A 24,784-nucleotide genomic window follows, 5' to 3' on the forward strand; every position below is an offset into this window, starting at 1 on the left:
GTAGAGTCCTGACAAGTACTGTCTCTTCTTTGGCTGTGTGATTACACAGTATGGAGCAACCTCATTAAGGTCTGCTTTCTACGAAAGTACAAATTTGCGATAAATAAACTTCCATTCAAGTTGAAAGGACTGTTAAGATACATAAGATACTATACATATCATATTATTGCTTTGGTTTCGTCATGTCATTGCATTAATGAACACAGTCACCTGGTGAAAGTTAAACACATTTGTAACTGACACCCTGAAGACAGGTGAGTAAGTGCATTCTGGAAGAGAGGTCCAGAAGTGTTTTACTTGTTCTTTTTGGCCTTTAAAATAGTATTTTTAAAAAATCAGAACAAACACCCCAAAACATTCTCAAGCAAAAAAGCCAAGAAGTAAGAGAATCTGAAACTCAAGAGAAAGTGAAAATAGTGTTTTTAATAGCTCTGACACTTTCACGTTGCATTCAGGTAACACTTTTGTTTCCTGTCATGATGTTGGTAACATTAATTCTTCTATAGTACCCCTCTGTTAGGCATCAGGATATACATGTTAAAATTCTGCCTTAGTGTTTCTTTTAAAAAAACAAACAAACAAACTCCAAAACAGTTTAATAGTCTATATCTAATGAATTTAAACCTGAAAGTAACACTTCTTTTAGGAGGATCATATGGTCTTGAATATATGGTATATTAACTGCTATGTATGCTTTATAGCAAAGGCATGTAATAAATGCAATCACAACTTTTTTGATATGAAAACCTTAACTTATTTTAACACTTCATATGTCCCAGTACCGGAAATATAATTGTAGGAAGGAGTTCCCTCTGGTATTTGTATACAGGTTCCTTTGAGAGCTTCAGGAGTGCCAATTGCATGGGCTGGGGTATAAATTGAACACCAGGGGTTTTTAGTTTTTTTGTAACAGCTACCCAGCTGATACTAATTGTTTGTGTCATAGGCCTGTCAATTTCTTCACATGATGCACAAAATTTCAGAGCTATCAGGAGACACGTATTGGTGAAGCTGATTAATTACAGACAGATTAAAAAAATTATCAGCATTTAAGAATCATTTTTCCACACCTGGTTTGTTCCACACATTTACATTCTCCATCAGCTACCTCTGATATTACAAATATGAAGTATAGAGAAAGTTTTTTGGAAAAACTTACTATATGACAAGTGTTTTCACTGGGAATGTAACTTACAGCTGCTTTTCAGTACTGTCACTCTCCCCTTTGTATTCTGATCCTTTCAGAATGGTAAAAGTTTTAGCTTTATTTTATGTTCTACTTCTCTCTCCTCTCCCTTAATTCTGTGAGATATCCTGAATTCTTTACAGGATTTTGCTCTCTTGAATCTTTGATTATCCTTTATTGTAAATAAATCCATGTATTATATATAAATCCAAATGTTCAACCATTTGTTGTCTCTTTCTTACGTTTTCTCTCACATTTTCGCCTTTTATCATCTTCTAAAATGTGTCTGGAACCAGTAGAGTAATTTATAACGCTCAGGTCTCTTTTTCATTCCCTTGAATGTTTTTGGTAATTTTGAGTGGTTAGTACTGTGCAAGTTTAAAACTTTAAGCTATTCAATGTAATCACATATACTAGGGATAATTGTGATTCATTAATTGGATAGTGAAATAATAAAACATTGTGTTATGTGCCCTGTTTATTATGTTAATTTTTGATCAGAATTTGACTCTAGTCTTGTAAAGCTGAGGGAAACTAATGAAAGTAGTTCCTTTTGTGTCAGAAGGAAATACTAAGGGAAAAATATGCTGTATGTCATGTATGTGAACTTGCTCTGTGTATTCAGTTAACTTATGACCACTTCTGATAATTTCATTAGATTTCATATGCTTAAAATGAAAATAATTTTTGTTGAAGTCTTTGCAGTTGTTTGTGTTTACCTTGGATTTGTAAATCATGATACAGAAAGTAGTTCAGAAATTGTGTTATGCTACAAGTAAAAAAATGATGGTTTGTAGAGTACTATTTCATGTCTCCTTCCCAACTTGAAAGTAGTTTTTTGCTTCAGTGCTCACCATGCTGTCATATTCCCTAGTTTTACTGCCAAATTAGTTGAGATTTTTCCTCACTGAAAGCAAGCTGAGCTATTTTTAAAAGTTTTTTTTTTTTCCTATTTATAATGCCACTTCAGCTATTCTTAGCACTAAAAAAATTAGGGTTGCAGTCTGCCCCAACTGATTTTGCAGGTTAAATAGTAACAGCTGGTTTTATTTTCAGTTTCTATTGAATTGCTTAAAAAGTTGGTGGGAAATGTTAAAAAAATGATGTTGCAGAACTGTGGAAAAAATTAGTTACGCAGGAGAATTTTAAACGTTCATGAGGAACTAGCTTTGAACAGATGTCCCTGTTTTCTTGGTCTCAGACTCCAGTTTGCTTTCCAAAAGCCCATTAAGCATTTACTATTTAGAATATTTGTCCCTCAGAGTAGAATTCTTTCCTAGCACAATATTTGAGGATGATTATAGATGAAGAGCTGACACTTGCTTACACAATAGTTAAAAATTCAGGGCTTTGAAATGTCTTGAATGTCTATTGGATGAAAAAATTGATCCTTGTACATTTGTAATTAAGTGCATCTATTTGGCAAAATGTATAGGAGAACTTGAGGGGTGCCCTGCAGCCTCAAACAGTCCATCCAGCCCAGTGTTCAGTCTCAGGCAATGGTGATGGAGAGGTTATTTAGTGAGACCACACTAGCTAGAGTCCCACCACTCGTTGCGGTCTATTCACCTCAAATTCCCCCAGTATCCACACTGGATTAGGGGTGTCAGAGGGTACATCTGTACCAGGTCTGCGTAAACATTTATTGTTCTCGGTTTTGCTGTTCTTTTGAACAGAAGGAGTGGTAATTTTCCTCAACTATCAATGCAGATCCTAGGCAATTACAATTTTCTTCTTAGGCACGTGTTTCAAATCATTGGAGAAATGTTCTCGGATGAATATTCTGTTTTGTTGGGTCTGCCCCCCGTCCAACTGTGCAGATGGCCTGTTTGTTACAAACAGCAATAAATTAGCAAGGATATACTATATCCATGTTGCCATCTTTTGAAAAATCCCATACAAAAATACTCAAATTCTGTTCCCCCACTAAAAGTAGATACGTGTTTCCTCTAAAATGAGTCTGCAGAGATTGCTTTTGCCCACTCCAGCTGTTTCACAAATAAGCTTGTTTCAATCCTTAATCTTTACATTACTACATGAAAAAAACTATTGGTATTGTGTGGCCTCCAGAGGCTGGGCAGGACTTTTACCTGACAGCTCCCTATGTGCTTTCCTGCCAGTCATTCATACTACTAAAAAGTTTTTTCTAGCTTGACCACCTTACTAATTTTTCACATGTTGCTTTCATGACATGTCCATAGTATTCCATAATATTAATTTTGGGGATTTTTTTAAGCCCTGTTCAAACAACAGAATGGAAATGGTATCCGTGGCAGCAGCTGGTCCATGAGCAGTATTTTGTAGAATGATAGAGGTTATGTGACTTTTGTCCATCTGCTTTGGAAATGAATCCTAGCTTTACACACAGATTTCCCACGCCCCACCCATTTTCATTAAGAAACTCATATACGTGCTGAGGGGTTCTATTATTCTACATGTGCTGTTCATCGTATATAGCAGTTAATTCTGGGTGACAGTAATCTACCATCAATGTCTGCTATGTGAAATGTGTTGTTACTCCTTACTTTGAAGCTTTTTTCCTGTTGGTGTTAAGAAAGAAGGTGAAAACAACTTTTAATACTCATGTAGATCTTTAAACTGTACATACTTTTAAAAACAGTTCTTATTTGACTCTTTGGCCATGTTTCTTGTCCAAAACATGTTGTCAATGGATTCTTTTTCATATTAATAAATAGGTTTCAGCTCCTCAGTGAGTTGTTCCTAAAACTGTTAAAAAGATTTGTCTGTGTAATAGTATCTGCAAATCCTCCAAGCAGATACACAGCTATATGCTTAGTAAAGTGCTTTTTCTGGCATGGGCTATAGAGTTCAACAGCACTGTAAACTATGTTGCCAAAACACTGCATTCCTACAGGAATTTAACTGCATATACTCTAGACCTTTTGTTATTGTAGATATGTTGCCAAAAAACCCCTACAGCTATAATGCATTCTGCTGTCTCAGCACATGTATCTCACGTGGGCTTGTTCTAAAACACTTGCAAACAGGAAAAAAGACCTTCCAAAATGTTTTAAAATAGCCATCGAGTCCTCACTTATTTCAGCTATCAGTAACAGTAGGATAATTAAAATACTAATGTCAAATATTCATTGTGGTAATGTGACAGAAACTTAACAAAACTTTTACAAGAGCTGTCTTATATGTAGACAGCTTGAGTGTAGATGCTTGCGCAATATGGGAAGGCATGGATGAAACACAATGAAGTTCAGAGTGTTTTGCATATTTGCCTTAGAGTATTATTTGTGAGTGTTTCTGCCATAATATTTAAGTATTCTTGTTGTAAATAATCCAATATTAATTAATTTGAGGAAATACTAACTTTCTTAATCTGTTGTATTCTTTAGACTGTATTTGATGTTTCATAGAATGTCAGAAATAATGCATAACCTTTTTAATTAAACCCACCCCTAGAAGAGCTCTTCTCTCTCCTCCAAAAGAGAATAGAGGAGAATAAAACAGCATCCCAGCTTTCATTAGAAACAAACAAACAACAAAAAACCTAAACAAACAACAAAAAACCACACCCAGAAACAAACAAAAAAATACTGGGAGATCTTTTGGTAAGCTTTTATATAGTGGAGATGTTATGAAAATATCTTGTGAGAGTGCATTTTTGACCTTAATAACTGAAGACGCATTAGTCTTTAACAGTACTACTCTGGTCAAACCAAACCAGTGCTATAACTTCCAGCCTAATGGAAATCACCAGAACAGGTGAAGCCAGGGGTCTTGTACCCTGATATTGTTACAACTGTATTTAACAGCACTTAAAAGACTAGGAAATGTGTTCTCTGCATGTGATAATTCATTTGTCAGTTACTCAGGTTGGATAGACAAAATAGCTGCAGATGAAACTGAGAAGGGTACTGAGGCTTTTTAGGAAGGACAGGTTGGGATGATGAGGAGGAGAGTTATTCTCTCTGTGAGAATGCTACTGGAGTTCATGGAGCTCTGTCTGGGGATGGATGGTAAGCCAAATGAGAGCTTGTGAGTAAGGATTAAAGAGCAGGCCACTATGGGTGACACAGTAATGGGTGTCTGCTGTAGGCTACCTCATCAGGAAGAACAATTAGATCATAGAATCATAGTATTCATAGAATACTAGATTGGAAGGGAACAAAAGCACGGACTAGACAAGATGGCACAGCACCCTGTCCAGCCAAATCTCAAAAGTGTCCAATATTGGGGAATCCACCACTTCCCTGGGGAGATTATTCCAATGGCTGATTGTTCTCATTGTGAAAAATTTTCCTCTTGTGTCCAATCGGAATCTCCCCAGGAGTAACTTGTACCCATTACCCCTCGTCTTTTCTATGTGACTCCTTGTCACATGAGGCCTTCTACAGTAGAAGGCCTTCTACAGAAGTAGCCTTATATTTGCAGAGCCTGGTCCTTGTGGGGCACTTTAATCACACTGGTATCTGCTGGAGGGACAACACAGCAGGGCATAAGTAATCCAGGGAGTTCCTGGAGAGCATCGATAACTTCCTGACCTGAGTGACAGAGGTGCCAATAAGGAGAGATGCTCTGCTGGACCTCATACTTATAAAACCTCATACTTATAAAGAAGGAAGAGCTGGTTGTGGATGGGAAGGTCAAAGGTAGCTTTGGCTGCAGTGACCATGAGATGGTGGAGTTCAGGATCCTGAGAGGAGGGTAAAAACCAAGCTCACAACCCTTGACTTCAGGAGAGCAGACTTTGGCCTCTTCAAGGATCTGCTTTATTAAGTCCCATGTGATAGGGCCATAGAGGGAAGAGGGGTCCAAGAAAGCTGTTTAATATACGGGGATCATCTTCTCCAGGCTCAAGAACAGTCTATCCCAACAAGCATGAAGTTGAGCAAAAATACAGGATATCTAGAAATATGCTGGATATGCTAGTAAGAGATAGACCTTAGAGGAGAAGGCAGTGTCCTAAAAAATCTAGTATACCTTTTATACCTTTAAAGCAGAACATTTTCTGGAAAGATTAATTAATATTCCTCATCTGTCTGGAATAAATACATGTGACAACAACCAGGCAAAATTAGCCTCATAGTATCATTAATCAACGGTAAGGACTTGTCTCCAATACCAAATGAACTTGGAGAACCCCTATGACCTTGATAAAACCATGCTACAAAACTACTTTGTAGCGTGGATTACAATTAGTGCTACCCGTGGGTTTTTTGGTCTGTGGGATTTTCATATGGACTATCTCTCTGAATACAGAAGAAAGAATCTGCTTCACCCACAAGTAGATGGGAAAGAATTTAGGATTCCTTAGGTTACTGCAATCTGAAGAACTCTAGGTTACACTTGTAAGAACTCTCACCACATGCTCTACAAGAACTGTCTGTGTATGGAACTTGTGTGTTTTATTGCTTAAAAAGTAAACACAGTAGAGCATGGTTGACTGAAGTCTTAAGCCTGAAAATGGTTAGTCACAGCTTCCTTTCTATAAAGTAGATCTTGCTACTTACTGTTTCACCCATTTGGTTGCATAGCTTGTTCGTGCTTTGTATCCACCAGTAATTACTCTTATTGTGCTGCGGGTATATACAGAACATAGGTAAGTTAGAATGTTGTAATCAAGAATGTTGGGTAAACTACAGACTAGAGATGTTGTTTCCCATCTATAATGATTCATGACTTGAAATGTTACCTGTGAGAGTTTTTGTCAGTTTAGTTCCTATGTAGAATCTGTATAATCAATTTGCACGATTTTGCTTTGCTGTTTTAAGCATTATTAATAAGTAAGGCCATGGCCAACCAGACAGAAGTTTGAGGTTGTTAATGAACTGTGGAGGTTTTCACCTGTTGGTCATCACTTTAAATCATGAATAGCTCCACAGGAATTGAATAGTCACTTCTGCAAAATGGATATTTAGGAGCTCCTACTCAAAATGAGTGAGTCCTATATCTTGCTTTCATGTAACACATTCACTAGCATGCTTTCTGTTAGATTGTGAACTCCTAGGATTCAGATTGTCTTTGTTATCTTTATATGTACATAAATACCTTTTCAATGATGAAATTGATAAGGCCTGTAAAGCAAGAATCACAGTTCTTTTTCTCACTATAAACTTGTTTAATTGCAGCTGCAGTAGACAAGGAGATGCAGTGAAGTAAATACAAATATTGAGGATAACCCTTTATTATTTTACATTTTGCTTTATGATTTTTTTAAAAATACTTTGAGGTTTCCAACACTGTAATATGATGATTTAAGGAAAAATAAAATAAAAATGATTGAAGAGGCAAGTGCTTTTTCTGTGTCACCTCTTTGTTGGGATACTCTTGTATTCATTTGTACAACAGTTGTTTTTCTGAATGTAAAAGTAATTTAAGAGCCAGAATAAAGCCCAGGTGTGTCTGGGCTTCTTGTGCAAAATAATCTTTAACTTCATTTCTCATTCTTCTTAGCAGTCTCTTAGCCAAAAAGGCACCTAAAATAAATTCACCTTACCTTAACTCTCAGGTTTTTTAGGAAGCTATCGGTCTTGTTTTACTGTGTCTTGAGGATTTGGACACCAAAATATATCTCAGTGGCTGAGAATTTTGAGACACAGCATAACTTACATGTGCTTCCAGCAGCATGGACTTCAATACACTACAAAATAGCCAGAACTGTTTTCATTCAAAAATGTGGCCACTCTGTAGAGTACTTAAGTAAGGATTAAGAATTGTGGGTTCCAGACTGTCCTCAGTCTGATGTCCTTACTCTTAGAATAATGTCCGAATTGCCAGATTAGTACAGTTGCCTTTAGATTTGAATCATGCTACTGCAAAGAAGGCAGGATATTTGGGTTCATAACACAGGAAGTTTTTCTGATGGGCTACATTGAGGCTGCAGGATGTTCTGCTGAGTTACCAAATGTTTGGGTATATTTTCCATTTTGCAGTGCATGAGAATTTTCAGTCTAGCAAAATTTTTCCACTTATAGAAATAGATGGTTGTTGCTTCTATAATTATGGTGAAGCAGTAGTTAATGCTTGCTTTGTCCAACACATTGTGGCTGACTGCAGTTCACATCTATGAAAGCATTTCAATGTTGCTTTATTCTTATTTAGTCTATAATGGAGAACTTTGAATTGTTCATTTGTAAATGCTCAGTATGTTAATAAATGATGGTGTTAACTATCTTTTCAGCATAAAACACAGATAATAGAGTCCTTTCATGTGTACATTTGAGTGAATATTTTAAATTCTCTTTTTTCTTTACTAGGAAAACATTCTCTGTAGGATTTAATTTTTTTACCAGAAACTACCAGCTAGAAGCTAATTTGAAGCATCAGGAGTCAGATGATAACAAAATAGGGTAAAAGGCAACAAATATAATTGCTTGTCTGCTGTTTATAGATTATCTAAAGAGCAGCCGTGAAGTTGACACTCAGTTTCTGAGTGGCAGCTGTGAATTTGACAATTATCTTGTCCATTTCCGAAAACTGTAAGCATCAGCAACTGTTGGCACACTCAGGAAAATGGTATTGCCTGGTTTATCTGTTTTCCTTTTTAAAGATTATCACCACCTCTGCTGTGTCTGAAAATTGTTCTGAATGAAAACTTCAGTTTTTTAAAATTTATATCTTTGAAAGCCAGTTTTTTTCGCTCACCAGTATTCCCATCCCGGTATTTAGTATTTAACATTCGGTTGTGACTACAGAATACAGCTGAATGTGTTACAAAGAGTGATTTGAGTAACCTTCGCTTAGATTATAAAATCTGAATGATCACTTCAACCACACCCATAAACCAATGAACTTTCATAAAAGACAAATTAAATAGAAGGAAAATGGGCATCTCACAAGGACAGACGGAATGTGGAGAGACCTTTTCATTCCAAGGTATGTCAGCTGGGTTATAATTGGCTCTAATTAGCACACTGTATTCAGCTATAAAAATTCTTTACCTTGAAGCTGTGACACTCAAAGTTGTGAAATTTCTTCCTACCTTTGAAAACATCAAAGCAAGTGCTTCCAATCTAGCTTTTACAACTGAAAGTTCAGTGATCAGTGCAGGAAAGGGGCAAATACCTCAACAAGCATAAAGAATATTGATCTCTGTCTGGAAGAACTCTTAAAGAGTTAATTGGTCAAACCAGATTTCATTGTCTGTAATTAAAAATATATCTACATATATCAACACTAAATGCTAGTTATACTCTCAGCAATATGTAAGAAAAATGATGGACATAAAATAAATAAATGTGATGAGAATCAACTTTAAGATTTCTTAGTTATGCATTCAGTTGTGTGATGATCCTGATGTCTTTTAATTTCATTTCGGAAGACTGGATTGTGGAAGGTTAGCTGTGATCCCATGCAGGTTATAGTACATTAATTTTTTAATCCTGTTATATGTGTTCATAAAATCTTTTCATCTTTTTGAAGGATCTAATTGATATATCTGTGCAGCAGAACTATATGAAATTCTGAAATACCCATGCCAGTGCCAGTTGGTTACTTCTCATTATTATGGGCAAAATGATGGTTGAACGTCTAATTGAAACTGCTTCATAATTTTTATTGGCAACACTCATTTTCAGTTGCTTATAAGTTTTTCCAAGATGTACCATACAACTTTAACAAGGAACACTTTTGAAAATAAGATTGGCAATACTACAGACAAAACAGCCTAATTGAAAGTAAATCATGGAATCATTCTAGTTCCATGTCCTTGTTAAAACACATTTAAAAACATGTAGCTTAATGTGCTAAATGAAGTGATTTTGTCCTAATACAAGAGAGCTCACTACAAATGAACTTTTATAAGTAGTTAATTTCCATGGATTGACAACATAATAAGGATGCAGGTCATGGTTCCAGCAGAAGATAGATGCAGAAGGTAGTCCTTTCTTTGATCTGCTCTGTTGCCTGAGGGAAGAGTTCAGTGGTTGAGGAGTCAGCCAACACACCCTTTTAGTTATAGTTCCAGCTTTTTCATCTACTTGGTGTTAATTTTCTTTTTTGGCATAGTTCTATTTTCTCTGCATAGTCTGGCTTCTTTATAACAGCAAACAGGTGCAGTCATCTGCCTGTATATCTAATGCTTGTTTTCCTAGAAGTGCAGAGTAAAAAGCAATGAAACTGTTCAAGGAAGAAGCAAGAGGATTTTGAGAGGAAGGTATCAGCTGAGAATAACTGAGGTTGTGTTTCACTTATGGTGTGAAAAAATGACACTGTATCACTTCTGTTATCTGCAACTTCCTATTTTCTTTTCTTTGTGATTTATACCGTAAGATTAGATGGACTTCCGTGGCTTAGATCTGGGGCCAGCCAGGTCATACCCATTGCCTTAGGAAGGTAGGAGTGATGCAAAATTGGGGATAAAATAGCATGCATAGCGTGCAGCACCAAGTTAGGAAGTTGGCTAGTGGCTGCCTGATGTTGGGCTCATACCCAAGGCTGCATGTACTCATGCAACCTTCTCTTATCTCTTCAATCCCGATACTGAACTGATTCATGCAAAAAGCTAAACAGACTAGAAAACTTATGTCTAGTGATGGACTCTTGACAAACCTCAAGAGGTGGTACTTCATATATGCACTGAGGATGAGAATAGCATATCAAATGCTTTTGAATAACTTAAGTTTTTGTCTAGAGATGGGAAGAAGTTTCTCCATGTAGCTATTGAAACTAAAGTTGTGATCTCTGCCTTCTGCTATATTGTGCCACTGTAAGATGATTGGGAGGTTGCACAACTTTCTTTTAAAAGTGTTGGGTATGGAAGCCTATTCTCATCAAATGGTAAGTATTATTCTTTTAACCTTACTGTTATCTTCAGCAAATTTATTAGGGTGCGTATTTAGGGTGCATAAATATATGCAAATTTGCAGTACATATACTTAGCTGTGCTGCCCATACTGACCCTATGCCGCTTGTCATAGGCGGAACTAGAGATGAGGGCTCATTTCTTGCATTTCTTCACATATAGCATGAAACTGGTGAATCACAGGTAAAAAGTATATGTTGATTGAGTCATGATGACAGCTGCTGAACCGGAAGAGGTTTTCAACAAAGCTCTGAGGCTTATGATTTTTGGTGCACCTTCAAAAAGGATGTACAACATTACATATGAAGAACTTTGAGGTTTCTAGCTAAAGCACTCAAAAGTGAGTGTACGTCAAGGTCTCTGTGTTTTTCTGTGTATGTATGCAGAATGACTGCTACAATGACATAATCACTGTTTGTTTTGCCTGATCGCCATATGATTCAATATGCAGAATGGATGACAAATGGAGTAAGGATTTAGAGAAGCTCTCTTTTTACAGTTAGGCCAGCATCTAGGGAAGCCGAATGGCATTCCTTTTTCTGACAGATTTGGACAGGATGTCAAAGGGCACTCAAAAGGAAAAGGATGTGTATGTTAGCACTGACTAAAAGATTCCATAAGCAAGCCTAAGTTTGGTATTATATAGCTTTTAAGTAACTGATGCTGCAATAATGTTCATCTAGTACGTGTAAAAAATTGCTAGATTGCTAGTTAATGGCAAATTTTGCACTTAAAATATGGGATGGATTTCAGCTGAAGGAAACCATAAGGAATATGGTTTAATATGTTTTTGAATAATTAGATCCACAGAGTTAAAATGGCTTTCTAGTGCAATGGTTTTAATGTTAGGTTGTTTTTTTCGTTTTCTGTTTCTGTTTTGCAGTGTTATGTGGGAACCAATGGGAGACGGTAAAAAGATTATTTCGCTGGCTGATAATAACATATTATTGTGGGATTTGCAGGAAAGTTCAGCCAAAGCTGTGGTAAGAAATTTTTTTTTAACAGATCATGATATACTTGAACATAGTACAAACAACAATATTCCCTAGCCTAGAATTTGCTAATCTTTTAACTACTCAATGTGTGGGTGGGGGAAATGAATACTCTATCAGTTGCCTTGAATACGAGTGTTTAAGAGTAGGCAACTTGGTATTTTTGTATCTGTTGCTAGTGGTTAAATATTTTCCTTTTCCTAGAGTTGCCCTTTACTTTCCTACTGGTTTTACATGGATGATCTAAAATAAAGCAATGCTAAATTTGATAAATGTATGTGAGAGGAAAAATTGGTGATTGGTAAAGCCAAAGGTTATTTAATTCAGATAACAATATATTAACTTGTGCTGGTTAATACCATGCAACCGTCTCTTTAATTTACAACCCTTGTTGTATGTATAAGGATAATATAAAGTTATCTATTTACTGCTTTGAGTTCTCAGTATTAATTTAATCTAGTACCATACTGTCTATTCAGATTATTTCACTCATTGTTAAAACCATCTTATTCAGGAACATATATAAAAAAGGTGTCATTGGCATAGATTTCTGTCTGATTATACCATCTCTTATAGATAAACAAAAAAGTCTGCTTATTTATATATAATGACATAGATTGTACATACAAAACTTTGAATGTTTCTGTATAGAGTCGTTTAGGTCAGTGTCTGTTCTTAAAAATGGAAACTGATTATGTCAAGGACATTATTCAGTTGATCTGTTGTCACTTCTTGAATTAACTCTTCAGTTTGACTTGTTCAGGGTTAGTTTCTTTTCTTGGATGCTACAGAATCAGATTTTTCAACTGGCAGTTGCTTAAAGAGTGAAGACGTTGTGTCCATAAACTCTTCCCTGTTGTAGCATCTGACTGTGTGCAAACAGATGAAGTCTTGAGTTGTTATCATTTTGATAGATTTTGCATAGTATCAATGTAATGTAATATAGTTTAATCCTTTATGTTCATAATTCAGCCCTTTGGGTTCCTTCACTAGATGAGGAAACTTCAGCTTTTTTTTCACCTCGAACTTCGATCACTGTTATATTACCTTCCAAGGCTTCTTCAAAGTAGTGTTTGTTTTTATCAAATTGATGTTGAGAGTTTCTGAAGGCTAGCCTCCAGGAGCTTGTCTGTAGCATTGTATCCCCTGGATTTGCATTACTCCTACATTAGTCAATATTTCTTTTCTAATTCCTGCATAACACAGACTTTTTTGGAATGCCTTATTTAAACCTGTTGAAAAACTGCTTTTGGGAGTGGTGCTGCTTCCATGCTATAGCTCTTCATGTCTCTTTGAAGTGCTGGGACTGCTAGACTACTTAGCATTTTCCCTTTCTCCTTTCTCTCTTTGGGCAGCTCTGTCCTCTCTTGCTAAAGTTCTTTTGAATGTTAATTAGTTTTTTCACTGTTCCAACCACTTTCTCGTAACTGTCTCAAATTTCTTCCTAATCGTAATCTCTTTTGAAATATGATTTCCTTTGGGATGCTGTCTAGTGTGTTACCAGTCTCTTACCTACTCTCTCTCTAAGTATGTGTGGGAATCTTGTAATGAATGCCAAATTCTTTAATTTTTTTTTCTCATTTTATTTTGCTTGGGATTTATTTACTAGAATTTTGCATGTTGTGTCTTCCTTTCACTATTCCTTCCCTCAAAACTAACTTCCTCACTCTGTCACACAAATCTTTGTGAATGTAACTATGATTTCCATTTTCTTTTCCTTCCGCTCCTAGAATTGGGATCTGCATAATTTTGGAGAGGACTAGACTCTTCTCCAAACTACGTAATTTCAGTATGATTTTGGAAATCAGTATTTCTGTCCTCAAAGCAATATTCAGCTTGCTGATCCCTTCAGTGTTTCAATTAGTGTTCCTTACCTAGAATATCTTTTATTGTTACTTTTAAAATATGCCTGTACTGCATCAAATATTGATGGCAAAATAAGGACTCCAGAAGGCAAAGTAAGTGATAAAGGAGCTAAGGGGATTTAACCTGTGACATTTGTTATATGCTTATATTTGATAAAAGGAAACAAGAAAAACCGAAAGTGAAATTCTGCATCAAAAAACCTGCTTCATCTAATGAAGCTAAGACTGTGAAAGTAGATATATCAACTCCTGACTGACATCTTCAGATAGGACCATTTTGAAATGTCTGTTAAAAACCTTAGTTTGCAGAAGTTAGAAGTGTCATTTAGATTTTACAGTCAGGCTCTCAGGAGACCTGATGTAGAATTTCACTGATTCTCTATATTTGTCTAAAACAGTCTAGTATCTCACATGAGTGCACTGTAAATTAGAATTGGTTGTGATTTAAAATTTTACCTGGAAATAACTGTTTATTGTTATCAGTTTTCTGCCCCAGCAATTTTGACTTACTCTTAGACAATATTTGCTTCATCACTGAGTCAGTGACTACTTTTAGAGTGAAGTTTAATAGTGAATGTACATGGAAACTTGACTCTCAGAAAACATATCTCCAGGCATCTAAATCTTAAGCCAGGTGAATCTCTTCTAAGATGACTGGTATTGTTGCATTCTTGATGAATTTTTGTCTGCAACAGATTTGTCTCAAACAAGTCCGTGGGTTCCTGAGTTAACAAGAGTCCAAGCTGAACAAGACTCTGAGGAAAGCATGAGCATCTCTTTAAAATGCCTGCTGTAGACTTTCTAGTAATTAAAATGATGACAACCTAAAGTTCAGTATCATGGGCTTTTTCAGGCCTAGAATCAACTGCTGTGTATGTCTGAAATCTTTGAAGATGACCTTGTTCCTAAGAGATTAACTCCCTGTTAGAATCTGTAGAAGGCTGAAAAACAATAACTGTTACTCTGTAGCAATTTTATATTTACAAAAAAATATGTAGGACTGACAGTTACAGGGAGCAATGATGAAAAATAAGAAAAGTTTTATTCTTGAAATGGCTTTCTGTTTAAAAAAACAAAACAAAACAAAAAAACAAGCAAAACAAAACAAAAATTAACACTCCACCCCATCCTTTGCTGCTGTGGTATTTAGAATGTGAGAGAAAAATCTGTGAGAACAAGTTGGTTAGGAGACAGATAGCATTGGTAGAGGTAAGCAATAAATGTGTTTTCCATTTGGTTATCACCATGTACGAGGAGTGTTTGTAGGCCAACAAGCTGTTGGTGAAATAGTGATTTATTTCTGTGTATATCCTGTTTATAAGGGATTGTTGAATGCAAAATATGTTGTAACCCTAAAAAGCACATGATTTGTATTTTAATGCTTTTTGGTCAGAGTGTAAAAACACACTTTTCTGGGATATTAATAAAAAGAGCTTTTTTGGCCTTGAAAACAGGTACAGAACAGCCTACAGAAAAAAAATCAACTCTCACCAGCATTAAAAAGGGGGCATGTATATGAGAAAAAAAAAAAAGTTTTCTGAAGAGAGACCATGGAAACCGTTCACAGTTCCTTTGGAGGTTATAGCTGAATATACAAGGCATCAGTTGGTGCTATGTAGAAAACTCTTGCCAGGAAGTCCACATTTGCTTTATATGCAGATACACAGGGAGATTATTTAAATGCTGAGAAATGTTGTGTTTATTGTTCATTAGGATAAAAGGTTGTCCATTTTTTGGCATGTCTTAGCCCCCTGATGTCTTACCACCTAACATGCTGTTTGGTTCTAGCAGACGGTGACAAAGCAGTAAGTAGCTAGTAAACTTATATATTCTGTGGGGACTGTCTTTACAAAATATTCCCATTCCTATAGACTTATAAGTGAAATAATCATGTACATGTGTATGTACATTATTTTAACTGAATAAATTGATAGCCTAGGATTAAGATAATAACAACGTCAGTGTGTTTGAATTTTTTCCCTTTTTGTCAAAAACATGACGGTGTTCAAGTTGAATGGCATCATAATCATTACCTAAAAGTAGGATCTGGTCCACTGTATCTGTATCAGGTAGCAGAAGTAAGGAGGTATTAATTGCATTGGTGCAGCACTGGTCTTCCTGTTTTAAGAACACATTTCAATTGCTTCCTTTTTGGATAGGTATGCATTATAGGCAATATTAATTTTAATGGCAAGAGGTAAACCCAGTGCTACTCTTTATGGACTTTTCATGTTTGTGAAAAAGTTCATCTAAAACTCAGGTGTAGTATTGGTGAAAAACTGGAAATATATAATTTTAAAAATTTTGCATAGGCCAAAAATTTATGCTTGCCTACACTGATCAAAACTTCAGAGTCTTTTATTGGGTGCATCTCCTCTATCTGCCTGGGAGTTACAAGTCATGTTGTTTAATTAGAATTAGCCTGGAGAATTTTACAGTTCCTGATATTTTCAGAGCTTCTTTGTAATAAAATTACTGGTATGTTCATTCTCTTGAATTATCTGGTCAACCTGTCATAGGAAACATTTACTAACTATAACTTACTATACGGTTCTGTGGGTTTGGGTTTTTTTCCCCTTTCAACATTTTTTGCTAACTTGTTTCTTCATTACAGTATTTAATACGGGAATATTTGCCTGTGTTTGTATTAAGACAAGCTTCTCCTGTCCTTTTGATCACTCCCTTTATTATTGTTTTGAGGACATTACCTTCTGGAGTGAAACTAATCTTATGCTCACTGCATCATTACCTTTTGCAATTATATTAGCTATTCTTTGCCATTTATAATCATTAGCTGAACCCAAGAGAAGCCCAACCAATCCACAAGGTCTGGGTAGATACTGCTGGAAAGATGACAGTTAATATTTCTGTATACAGACTTTAGGTCAGATGTCACCAAATCACTAGAACTCTTCCTTGGGTAAATGCAGTATGTTTGGAATGGCGGATGAGTGCAACAGAATGAAATGGAGATGTTAAAATATAGATATTTTTCTATTTATCTTATGTTTTCACAAAGGGGAGGAGTAGAGGTGTGGTTTTGATAATTTTTATCCAAATGATTAATTAGATTCCTTTTAGATTTCTTGTCCCTTCTGGATTCTTTAGTAGCATTTAACATATAGGTGATATTAATTCAGAACAACAGAAAACATCTGGCAGTGGCATTCCAGGCAAGAAGGAAGATCTTGTGGGGAAGATTTCACAGTCTATTTGGATAAAAGAAATGTATCCAAATATAGGAGGATGTTAGGAATAAGCACGAGATGCTTTCTTGGTAAGATGGCTGCTGTTCCTCAAGGCAGGAAATACATTGAGAACTTTGGAGACCTTTGTAGAGTGCCCCATAATTACTGCAACTAGAATAAACATAGGTTAATTAAAGGAGGGCAAAAAACTGTCTGAAGAAAAATGAAAGGAAATTACTGGATCAGAAAGAGGATAGAATACCAGTTCTTAAAGAGTGGGTGTTGGGATCCATTTTGTATAATGGTCTCCTTAACGGTAGCATAGAAGTAGGAGTGAAATGATGAAAATTGCTGATGTCAGAAACTTGGAACGCATCATCAGTATATAGGAGTAACAATATATTTCAGAGGATGAACTAGCTGCTCTTGATGTTTAGATTTAATTTTGGTAGTATAAAGAAGAAAACTTGTATTTAAGGAATAAAAATATTTTCTTGCTGTGAGGTAGAAACTCAGCACTTAAAAATATGTAGATTCTGTTACTTAGCTATTCTGCGAATGACTCTGAGCTGCCAGTATGATGAGGCTGTTTGAAAAGGCAAATGATTGTAAAATGCTTCAGGAGAAAAGAACAGTTGTGAAAGGACTATGTGGTGTGGTTGGCTGCAATGGGAGGAATTGAACTCAATGAATTTAAAGTCCTCATCAATATTTCTGTTTCTGTCAAATACAAGCCAGAACAACACTCATCCCTTCTTAATGTGGATCTCAAAATAGTCTTTCAATGGCTTTATTACTGTGGTTTATTACAAGGACATCTCCTTGAAGCTGTCTTGAGATCTCCACACAACTTCCAGGATGCACAGAATTGTGGCCCGTTTCCAGTTGAGGAGGGTATGGTTAAAAAGCAAAAAAATAACATTGTGTGTGATTTATGTTAGTGAGTTTAGTAATCATTACCATGAGTTAACTTCTTTCAGTTGATACTCTTTAGAAATTCTAAATATTTATGGACTTAATTGTTTAAGATGTCTTTGCTACCCTGTCTTCACTGAGGATGCAGTCAAGATCGAATAAGCATGTGTAATGGCTTCTTTAGTGGTCTTGTCTAGAATGCACTTGAACATCCATCAGATTTTTAGTCTTACAAACTTTTGGGTACGATGTGAGAATTCCTTAGTGTTAACTTTTTTGTGGTTTTTTGTGATTTATTCTGTTTAAAACACAGCTGCTGCTGTAGGGATAAGAAAACTAAAGTTATTAAAGAAACTTTTTTTTAAAAAAAAAAGCATTTAGAAGTCAAAAGGCATGTTTTCTCATCAAGTAAAAGATTTCTGTTTTTTATCTTTCAAATAATTTCTAAGTGTTTTTTTTTTTTAAATTAATATATTTTACATACTTCAAATTGTAGCAACCATTTTTGCCAACAAAGGAAGACAAAGTCATTTCCTTAAAGAAAATGCAGGATATCAATGTATTGATAAATATTTAGTAGATTGCAGCATAGAAGCCTTTGCATAGAAATTTGCATCTTTTGCTCTCCCTATATAATGATTGATAATCCTGTTTTTTCAAATGAGAAAATTCTGAAACTAAGGTACTAACTAACCTGTGTGCTAATATTACACACTCTACCAAGTGGATTGATTTTAATTAACAGAAAAGAAAACTTCATATTTTTAACATTTGTATGCTAGCCTTTATTTTCTTATAAGAGCATGGCTTGAGTGTCACTGGTAACCATTTATATGTACTAAGAAATGTAGCGTTTACTTTAATTTAGTACTTTTTTTTTGTTATCCAGAAAGATGTTATATGAATTTCTAAATTAATCAAATTAGAGCATTAGAACACCCTCTCTCTTCTAAATATTTTGTTCATGGGAGATGTTTTCTAATGGTTTGTGTCAAAGTCTGTTTGAGGGAAACAGATGACCTTCCAAATGCATGACATAATTTTTAGTCATTCTACCTAACAAAAAAACCCCACAAAATCAAGTTGTGTATATAAAAACTTACTAGATTAAGATAGTGTAGTGAGGGAACAGAACTACATGTTTCCAGTTACCATTTCATCCAGAAGTTTATAGAACTTTAGAACTGGTCCTCTCGCATTGTTTTTCATAATATGCTGTGAGAGAAGAAAATTACAGCCCCCTCAGTCACCCTCAGAAGAAGAGTTGATATATTCTGCCATTCGTCTGCTTCATGCTGCTCAGTTCTAAGAATGGTTATGCTGATCCATACCCAAGTCCATCCAGCCCCAGTATTCTGCTTGAAGCAGTGGCCGTAGTAGACTCCAAGGAAAAGTTCAGTGGGGCAAATGTATTGGGTAATTTGCCCTTACCACTTGGACAGTCTTCTACTCTTTTCAATCCAAGGATTTTTCTGAGCCTGGTCGGGTTTGTCTACTTGGTGTAACTCTCAATAGCTCTTTTTTCCAAGTACTTTCCTATTCTGGTATTGGACGTAAGTAAGCTTTATGCATTCAAGTGTCTTTTGTCAAAGAGTCCATTGGGTGGAGAACCACTTTCTTTTGTTTACTGTTGAATCTGACTTCTACAGGCTTCATTTGATGGCCCGTAGCTCTTTTTTTGGAAATGGGCATGAACAATTGGTTCACTGTCTCCGTGCTGCTTGTGATTTTTCTAAATAATTTTTGTACCCTCTAGAGGTTAATATATGTTTGTTTCTGTTTTTTTTAAGGATACTGTCTATCCTTTCCTCTTTCCAAATCAGTCCTTATGAGGTCAAAATTTGAAGCAGAAAAAGAGGCATCTCAGTTCCTACTGATGTTTTGATAAAAATAAGTTGGAGTAATTGATGTTTTCATTTGAATACACAGAAATCAGTCCTTCAAAGCTAGGATAGACTTTTTCATATTCAGATACTCTGCTTTTGTAAAACTCCTTCCTTCAGTGAGGATAACATATAGAGTTCTATTCCGATCATATTGCATTGCTTAATTTTTTTCAGAACCTTTTATTTTGATTTCAAATCATTCCTCTTATGCGATTATAGTATAATATCACATTGCCCTTTTATTATTGTTATTATGTCACCAGCGTTAGGCACTGATCCACTTAAGCACTTATGAAGTGTTAAATCCATCCATATTCTGACAACCATTTTACACTGTTCAAGATTTCATTTTGTCCAGACTTTTTTCTAAAGTCAATTTGTGATCCTTGCACAATGCAAGAACAATAGCTAATTCTGTTATCTAAAAGTAGACATTGGATCTTACTCACTTCCTTCTTTTTTTTCTTTCTTACTGTAAGTCACATTTTGTGTTTATAAAATATTGCCATTAATTGTTTTCTTTCTGTATCCAGTGAGGCCCTCAAAGCTGTATGTCTTCTGGGCAGCACAAATCCAAATCCTCATCTGAGATTAGTGTCTTAAAATATTCCTTGTGTTTTCCTTTCCTTCTGTAGTCAACTCTTCTGCCTTTAAAGAAGTGGAGGGAAGAGTTCAGGATAAAAAGAAAGCTTGCCTACCTGTCTGTATATTTAGGTATGAATTAAAACTAAAGCTAAGGGGTTTTTGAACCTGCATTTCTGATTCTAAACTACCAGCTTTGTTTCCTTCAAGCTCGTTTCTTGGATTTCCAGGAAGGAGACTTGCAGAATTCCTTCTGTTACATATGGATTCCTTCTTATGTATGAACATTTCCCTCCTCTTAGCTGTCCTTTGAATCCATGCAGTTCCTTTCAGGCTCATAGAAGCCATGCAAAAGAACATTGAACAAAAACTTATTCAGTAACTTCTGGAATTTAATTTTATTAACAGAAGTCTACCATGAGTTGATTTGGAACTTGGCTGTATGCATAGTTGGACATCCATGCGAGGAAAGATGTAATTTAATTCCTGCAAGTACTTAAGAATTGCTTGGGAAGGCAAGAATGACTTGGCCAATCTAACATGTATGTGAGTTTTTCATATGTGTTGTTAAGAAATAGTGCAGGATGCGTGTGCTGGCCTCACCCCTAAACTTTTGGCTGGAAAAAAAAAATTTGGTCTTTTAATAATAGTTTACATGATAAAAGCTGAAATAAAGACTTAACAAAAAAAAACAACAACAAAAAAAAACAAACCAAAACAAAAAAACCAGCCTGGAATGCTGGAGGAAGTAGTATCTACTGCTGACAAAGATCTTCTGTCCTAAGTCTTATTTTCGGTATGTGATGCTGTCTGTCTCAAGAATAGATTTTGGAAATACCTGATAAGAGATACTCTTTTTGTTGGTACTCTCTTACTGTCAGTGTTAACATTTGCTTCTCTCCTCTCCCCCCCAGTCTGAGCTTTGTTTGGCCAAGACTGCTTACTAAAAAAACTTAGTTTAATTTTTGAAATGACCCACTTAAGCTCTTCATATTCTCTTGTGCATGGAATCTAGGATGTGTCAAAAAATAAACAGTACAGTTTATTATCCTGTGTCCAGTGTCCCATGCAGTATTTTTCTTCATATTAATAACCTGCAAGTTGTAGAAGGGCTTTCAGACAGTATTTGTACTTGAGGAAGGATGGTGCTAGAGGAGTACTCAACACATGAACTCAACACATGACACTCAACACATGAACAATTTATAACCTTGCATGCTGAGAATTCTACATTCTTTTAAAAAAAAACCCTGAAAAATTTTTGGAAGGCAACACATCTTAGGTGGCATAGACTTCAGTGATGGAAGAGTTGTAATTTCTAGATTGTTAATCTGAATGCTAAATAAATAGGATATTCTTGGTGGAACTGTAATAGTAAAAAGTTAGCAAAATACAGAAACGGACACTGGTATTGTATACAAATAGATTAAAGCAGTCTGGTATTGACAGCATATTTTTCTGTTGGTGTCAGTTAGTTTATGTAAGCAGTGTGTATGTTTTAGTCTTCCTCATCCATCAAAGTGTAATATTTCTGCTGAGAAATCTTCTATTTAATAGAATATTTTATGATGTGTTAGGATTTAGGTAAAGGAGAAAAGTGATCCAACGAGATCCAGTGCAGTAATCTGCTTTTGTGAAATCCATCTTAATGAAACATTTTGAAATACAAACATCGTGTTCAAGATGACCAAATAAGTCTGCTGTCTGCCTAACCACTTGAAACTTGTACAAATTTTATATCCGATTAAAATGCAAGTATTTTGGTGTCATCCCCCCCTTTAGATATTAAACAATCAGTTTCAGTAAGTGATTAGAAGTAAAAGTAATTTGCAGTGTCTGCAGCTTCATTTTTCCCCATATTCACGTGGAATTGGAGGATTACTTGCTGTACAACTTCAAAGAGAAAGTTGATTACTTTGTGCCTTCTTTTCATTAACTATGGAGATGCAGAGCTGTCTGCTCAGTGACAGCAAGCCTGGTTTTGGAACTGAAACCTTTAATTCTTACAGGTTGTAGATTAGTGATCTAGTACCTGCTATTATTTTAATAGGCATGTATGTGATGACATGGGCACCTGAGCCTTGATTTTTTTTATTTTTAAAAGCTACTGTACATTTATTGAAGAGTCTTTGACACTATAATTCTGTTCCTGCAGATAAAATTTGGCATTTTGACATGGAAAAACAGTCTTGTAAGACTGTTCATGAAGCTAAATGGGTGTGTTTATTTGTCTGAGGCAGCTACAAATTTGTGCAATGTACCCTTTTCGTCTAGCTACTGTTTCAACTAATGATCTGAAACTGTTTATTTTAGTTTATAGAGTAGTACAGTACTTCTGATATTTCTGAATACATTACACTGCATAAGCTTTTGTAAAAATTACTTTGTGAGATACAAAACCAACTCTAGCTTTTAATTTTTTCTGTTTTTTATCCTAGGATTTTGGTAGTCTGTTACACTTGAAACAATAGGCTATTGTGCAGGTTTTGTCTTCAGTGGAACTAATTTCATTTTAGCTTTACATTTAGAAACATTGCCAGCTTTGTTTCATTATTTTAGCTCTCTAGTTCTGCAGCCTTGGAAGGGAAAGGACAATTAAAATTTACTTCTGGAAGATGGAGTCCACACCACAATTGCACACAGATTGCAACAGCCAATGATACCACTGTTCGAGGATGGGATACACGAAGCATGAGGTAATGAGAAATTGCAGTCTTGTTCTCTAAAAAAGACAATCTCCTTTGGAGGTGGATTTTTCATTGCTCCTACCATAAAATTTTTTTTTTTTTTTTTTTTAAGGTTAGAAATGTGGCAAAGCTATCACTTATAAAAGGAATGGTTGGGCTTGCATAGCTGATATATTCACAATTTAGTAAAGGGGTTGCTCTGTTTTTTCTCCTCAGCTTCAGTTCTAACTTGTATATTGAGTTTTACTGAACTATGTACTAGTGTCAGGATGATTTGTTCAATACATAGGCATTACTTGAATGAAGCTGTTCTGTAATTCAGCCTGAAAAGGATTTAACATCAGTCCTGACTATGCTATGAACTGTCTTCATAGCATGCTATTTAAAGGTAACTTTAATCTCTGAAGGTAATTCACAGGGTAAGTTCACTCTTCACTTTTCTGATTTTAACAAATAGTATACTATACTGTATTAAAGATTGTAGCGTGCTAGTTATATGAAACTACTGAATCTCTGAAAATCATAACCAAATCAATTAAGGCTTTGAATATACTTAATAAGGTGTTTTCCCCCCTGCTCAGTTGTGATTTTGATAAGCAAAGGAGTGATGTTGTGCACATCTGTTGCCATGACTACTAAAGCCTGTGCAAGCTTTTTTAAGATACGCTTTATCCCCTCAGCACATAGTAATTTATCACTAAACCGAGAAGACTGATGTCTTGTAATAACTTTTGTTGCCTTAAAGGGGGATGACTTTACATTTAGTTCTGTGGTTCCTGCCAGCTCAGGGGTGTAGCAATAAATCCCCATGTTTGCCAGCCTTGTGTGTTTTTGCCAAAAAGGTTTATTTAATTTAATAAACAAAAGCTAAAAATACAAATATAATAATTAAGTCACTTCCTGTATGCTTGTCATCAGGTTTGAAAGTCCTGTTCTTTGCCATGTAAAAGGATATATAAAAATCTAACTTTGTATATATGTGTATACTTTCATTTATGAAGACTCTTTTATATGAAGCATACAAGAGAGAAAAGAAAGGTCAAAGGAGATTTTTTTTTTTAAGTTGCTTTTTTGTGATGTTTTTGTAACCATCCTGTTCTTAATATATAGCATGCAGACCTTAAGATTAAAGCCTGTGTTTCTAAGTAGAAAATCTTAAATACTGTGAAGTCTGCTTCATGCTCTGTCTCACTAGAAAAAGCATCTCTATCTTGCATTAAGTGAATAGTCTGAGTAACTTTTATGAAAGATAGATAGTCCAGATATTAACAAGATCCTCAATGAAAGGGTAGCTTGGTTAACAAAAGCAAACCCCACAATTCTAATTACTTTAAGTGAAGCTCAGATTAGATAGTCCTTGAACCAATTTATGAGTACTAGGCTATGCCAAAGAGCTGTTTGCAATGTACTTAAAAAAATATGTGCAAGAATGTCTCATATGCAATTATACAATGATATGTCTAAAATGATGTGAATATTTGATAATGACTAGTTAGGCTAGAGGTAGGAGTTTAACATCAGGGCAGTATAAACTGTGGCAGTATAAGAAGCAAAAAATGAAAGGGGAAAAAAAAATCAAGGACAGAAAACTGCTATACCAGCAAAGAATAAAAGAGGAGAGATACTAAAGAAGTAGCTAGAATAGCTACTTCCATGGAGTGTGATTATGATAGCTGTAAGATAGAGGGAGGGAATGATTTTGGACATA

The 24,784-nt window shown here is 35.5% G+C and overlaps 1 protein-coding gene across 4 annotated transcripts in view; it reads left to right on the top strand.

The window, feature by feature from the left end:
- EIPR1 (EARP complex and GARP complex interacting protein 1) overlaps positions 1-24,784 on the top strand; it is a 99,147-nt gene that overhangs the window by 51,866 nt on the left and 22,497 nt on the right. For all 4 annotated transcript variants that reach the window (XR_012041337.1, XR_012041338.1, XM_072855109.1 and 1 more), the window contains exons 5-6: positions 11,845-11,944; positions 22,949-23,085. Coding sequence is in view for 2 of the 4 variants with exons in the window: in XM_072855109.1 (XP_072711210.1) it covers positions 11,845-11,944; positions 22,949-23,085 (237 nt within the window). In the remaining 2 variants the exon portion in view is untranslated. The remainder of the gene's footprint in view (positions 1-11,844; positions 11,945-22,948; positions 23,086-24,784) is intronic.

This window comes from Ciconia boyciana, chromosome 3, assembly GCF_034638445.1.
Source record: "Ciconia boyciana chromosome 3, ASM3463844v1, whole genome shotgun sequence".
Taxonomy (NCBI): Eukaryota; Metazoa; Chordata; class Aves; order Ciconiiformes; family Ciconiidae; genus Ciconia; species Ciconia boyciana.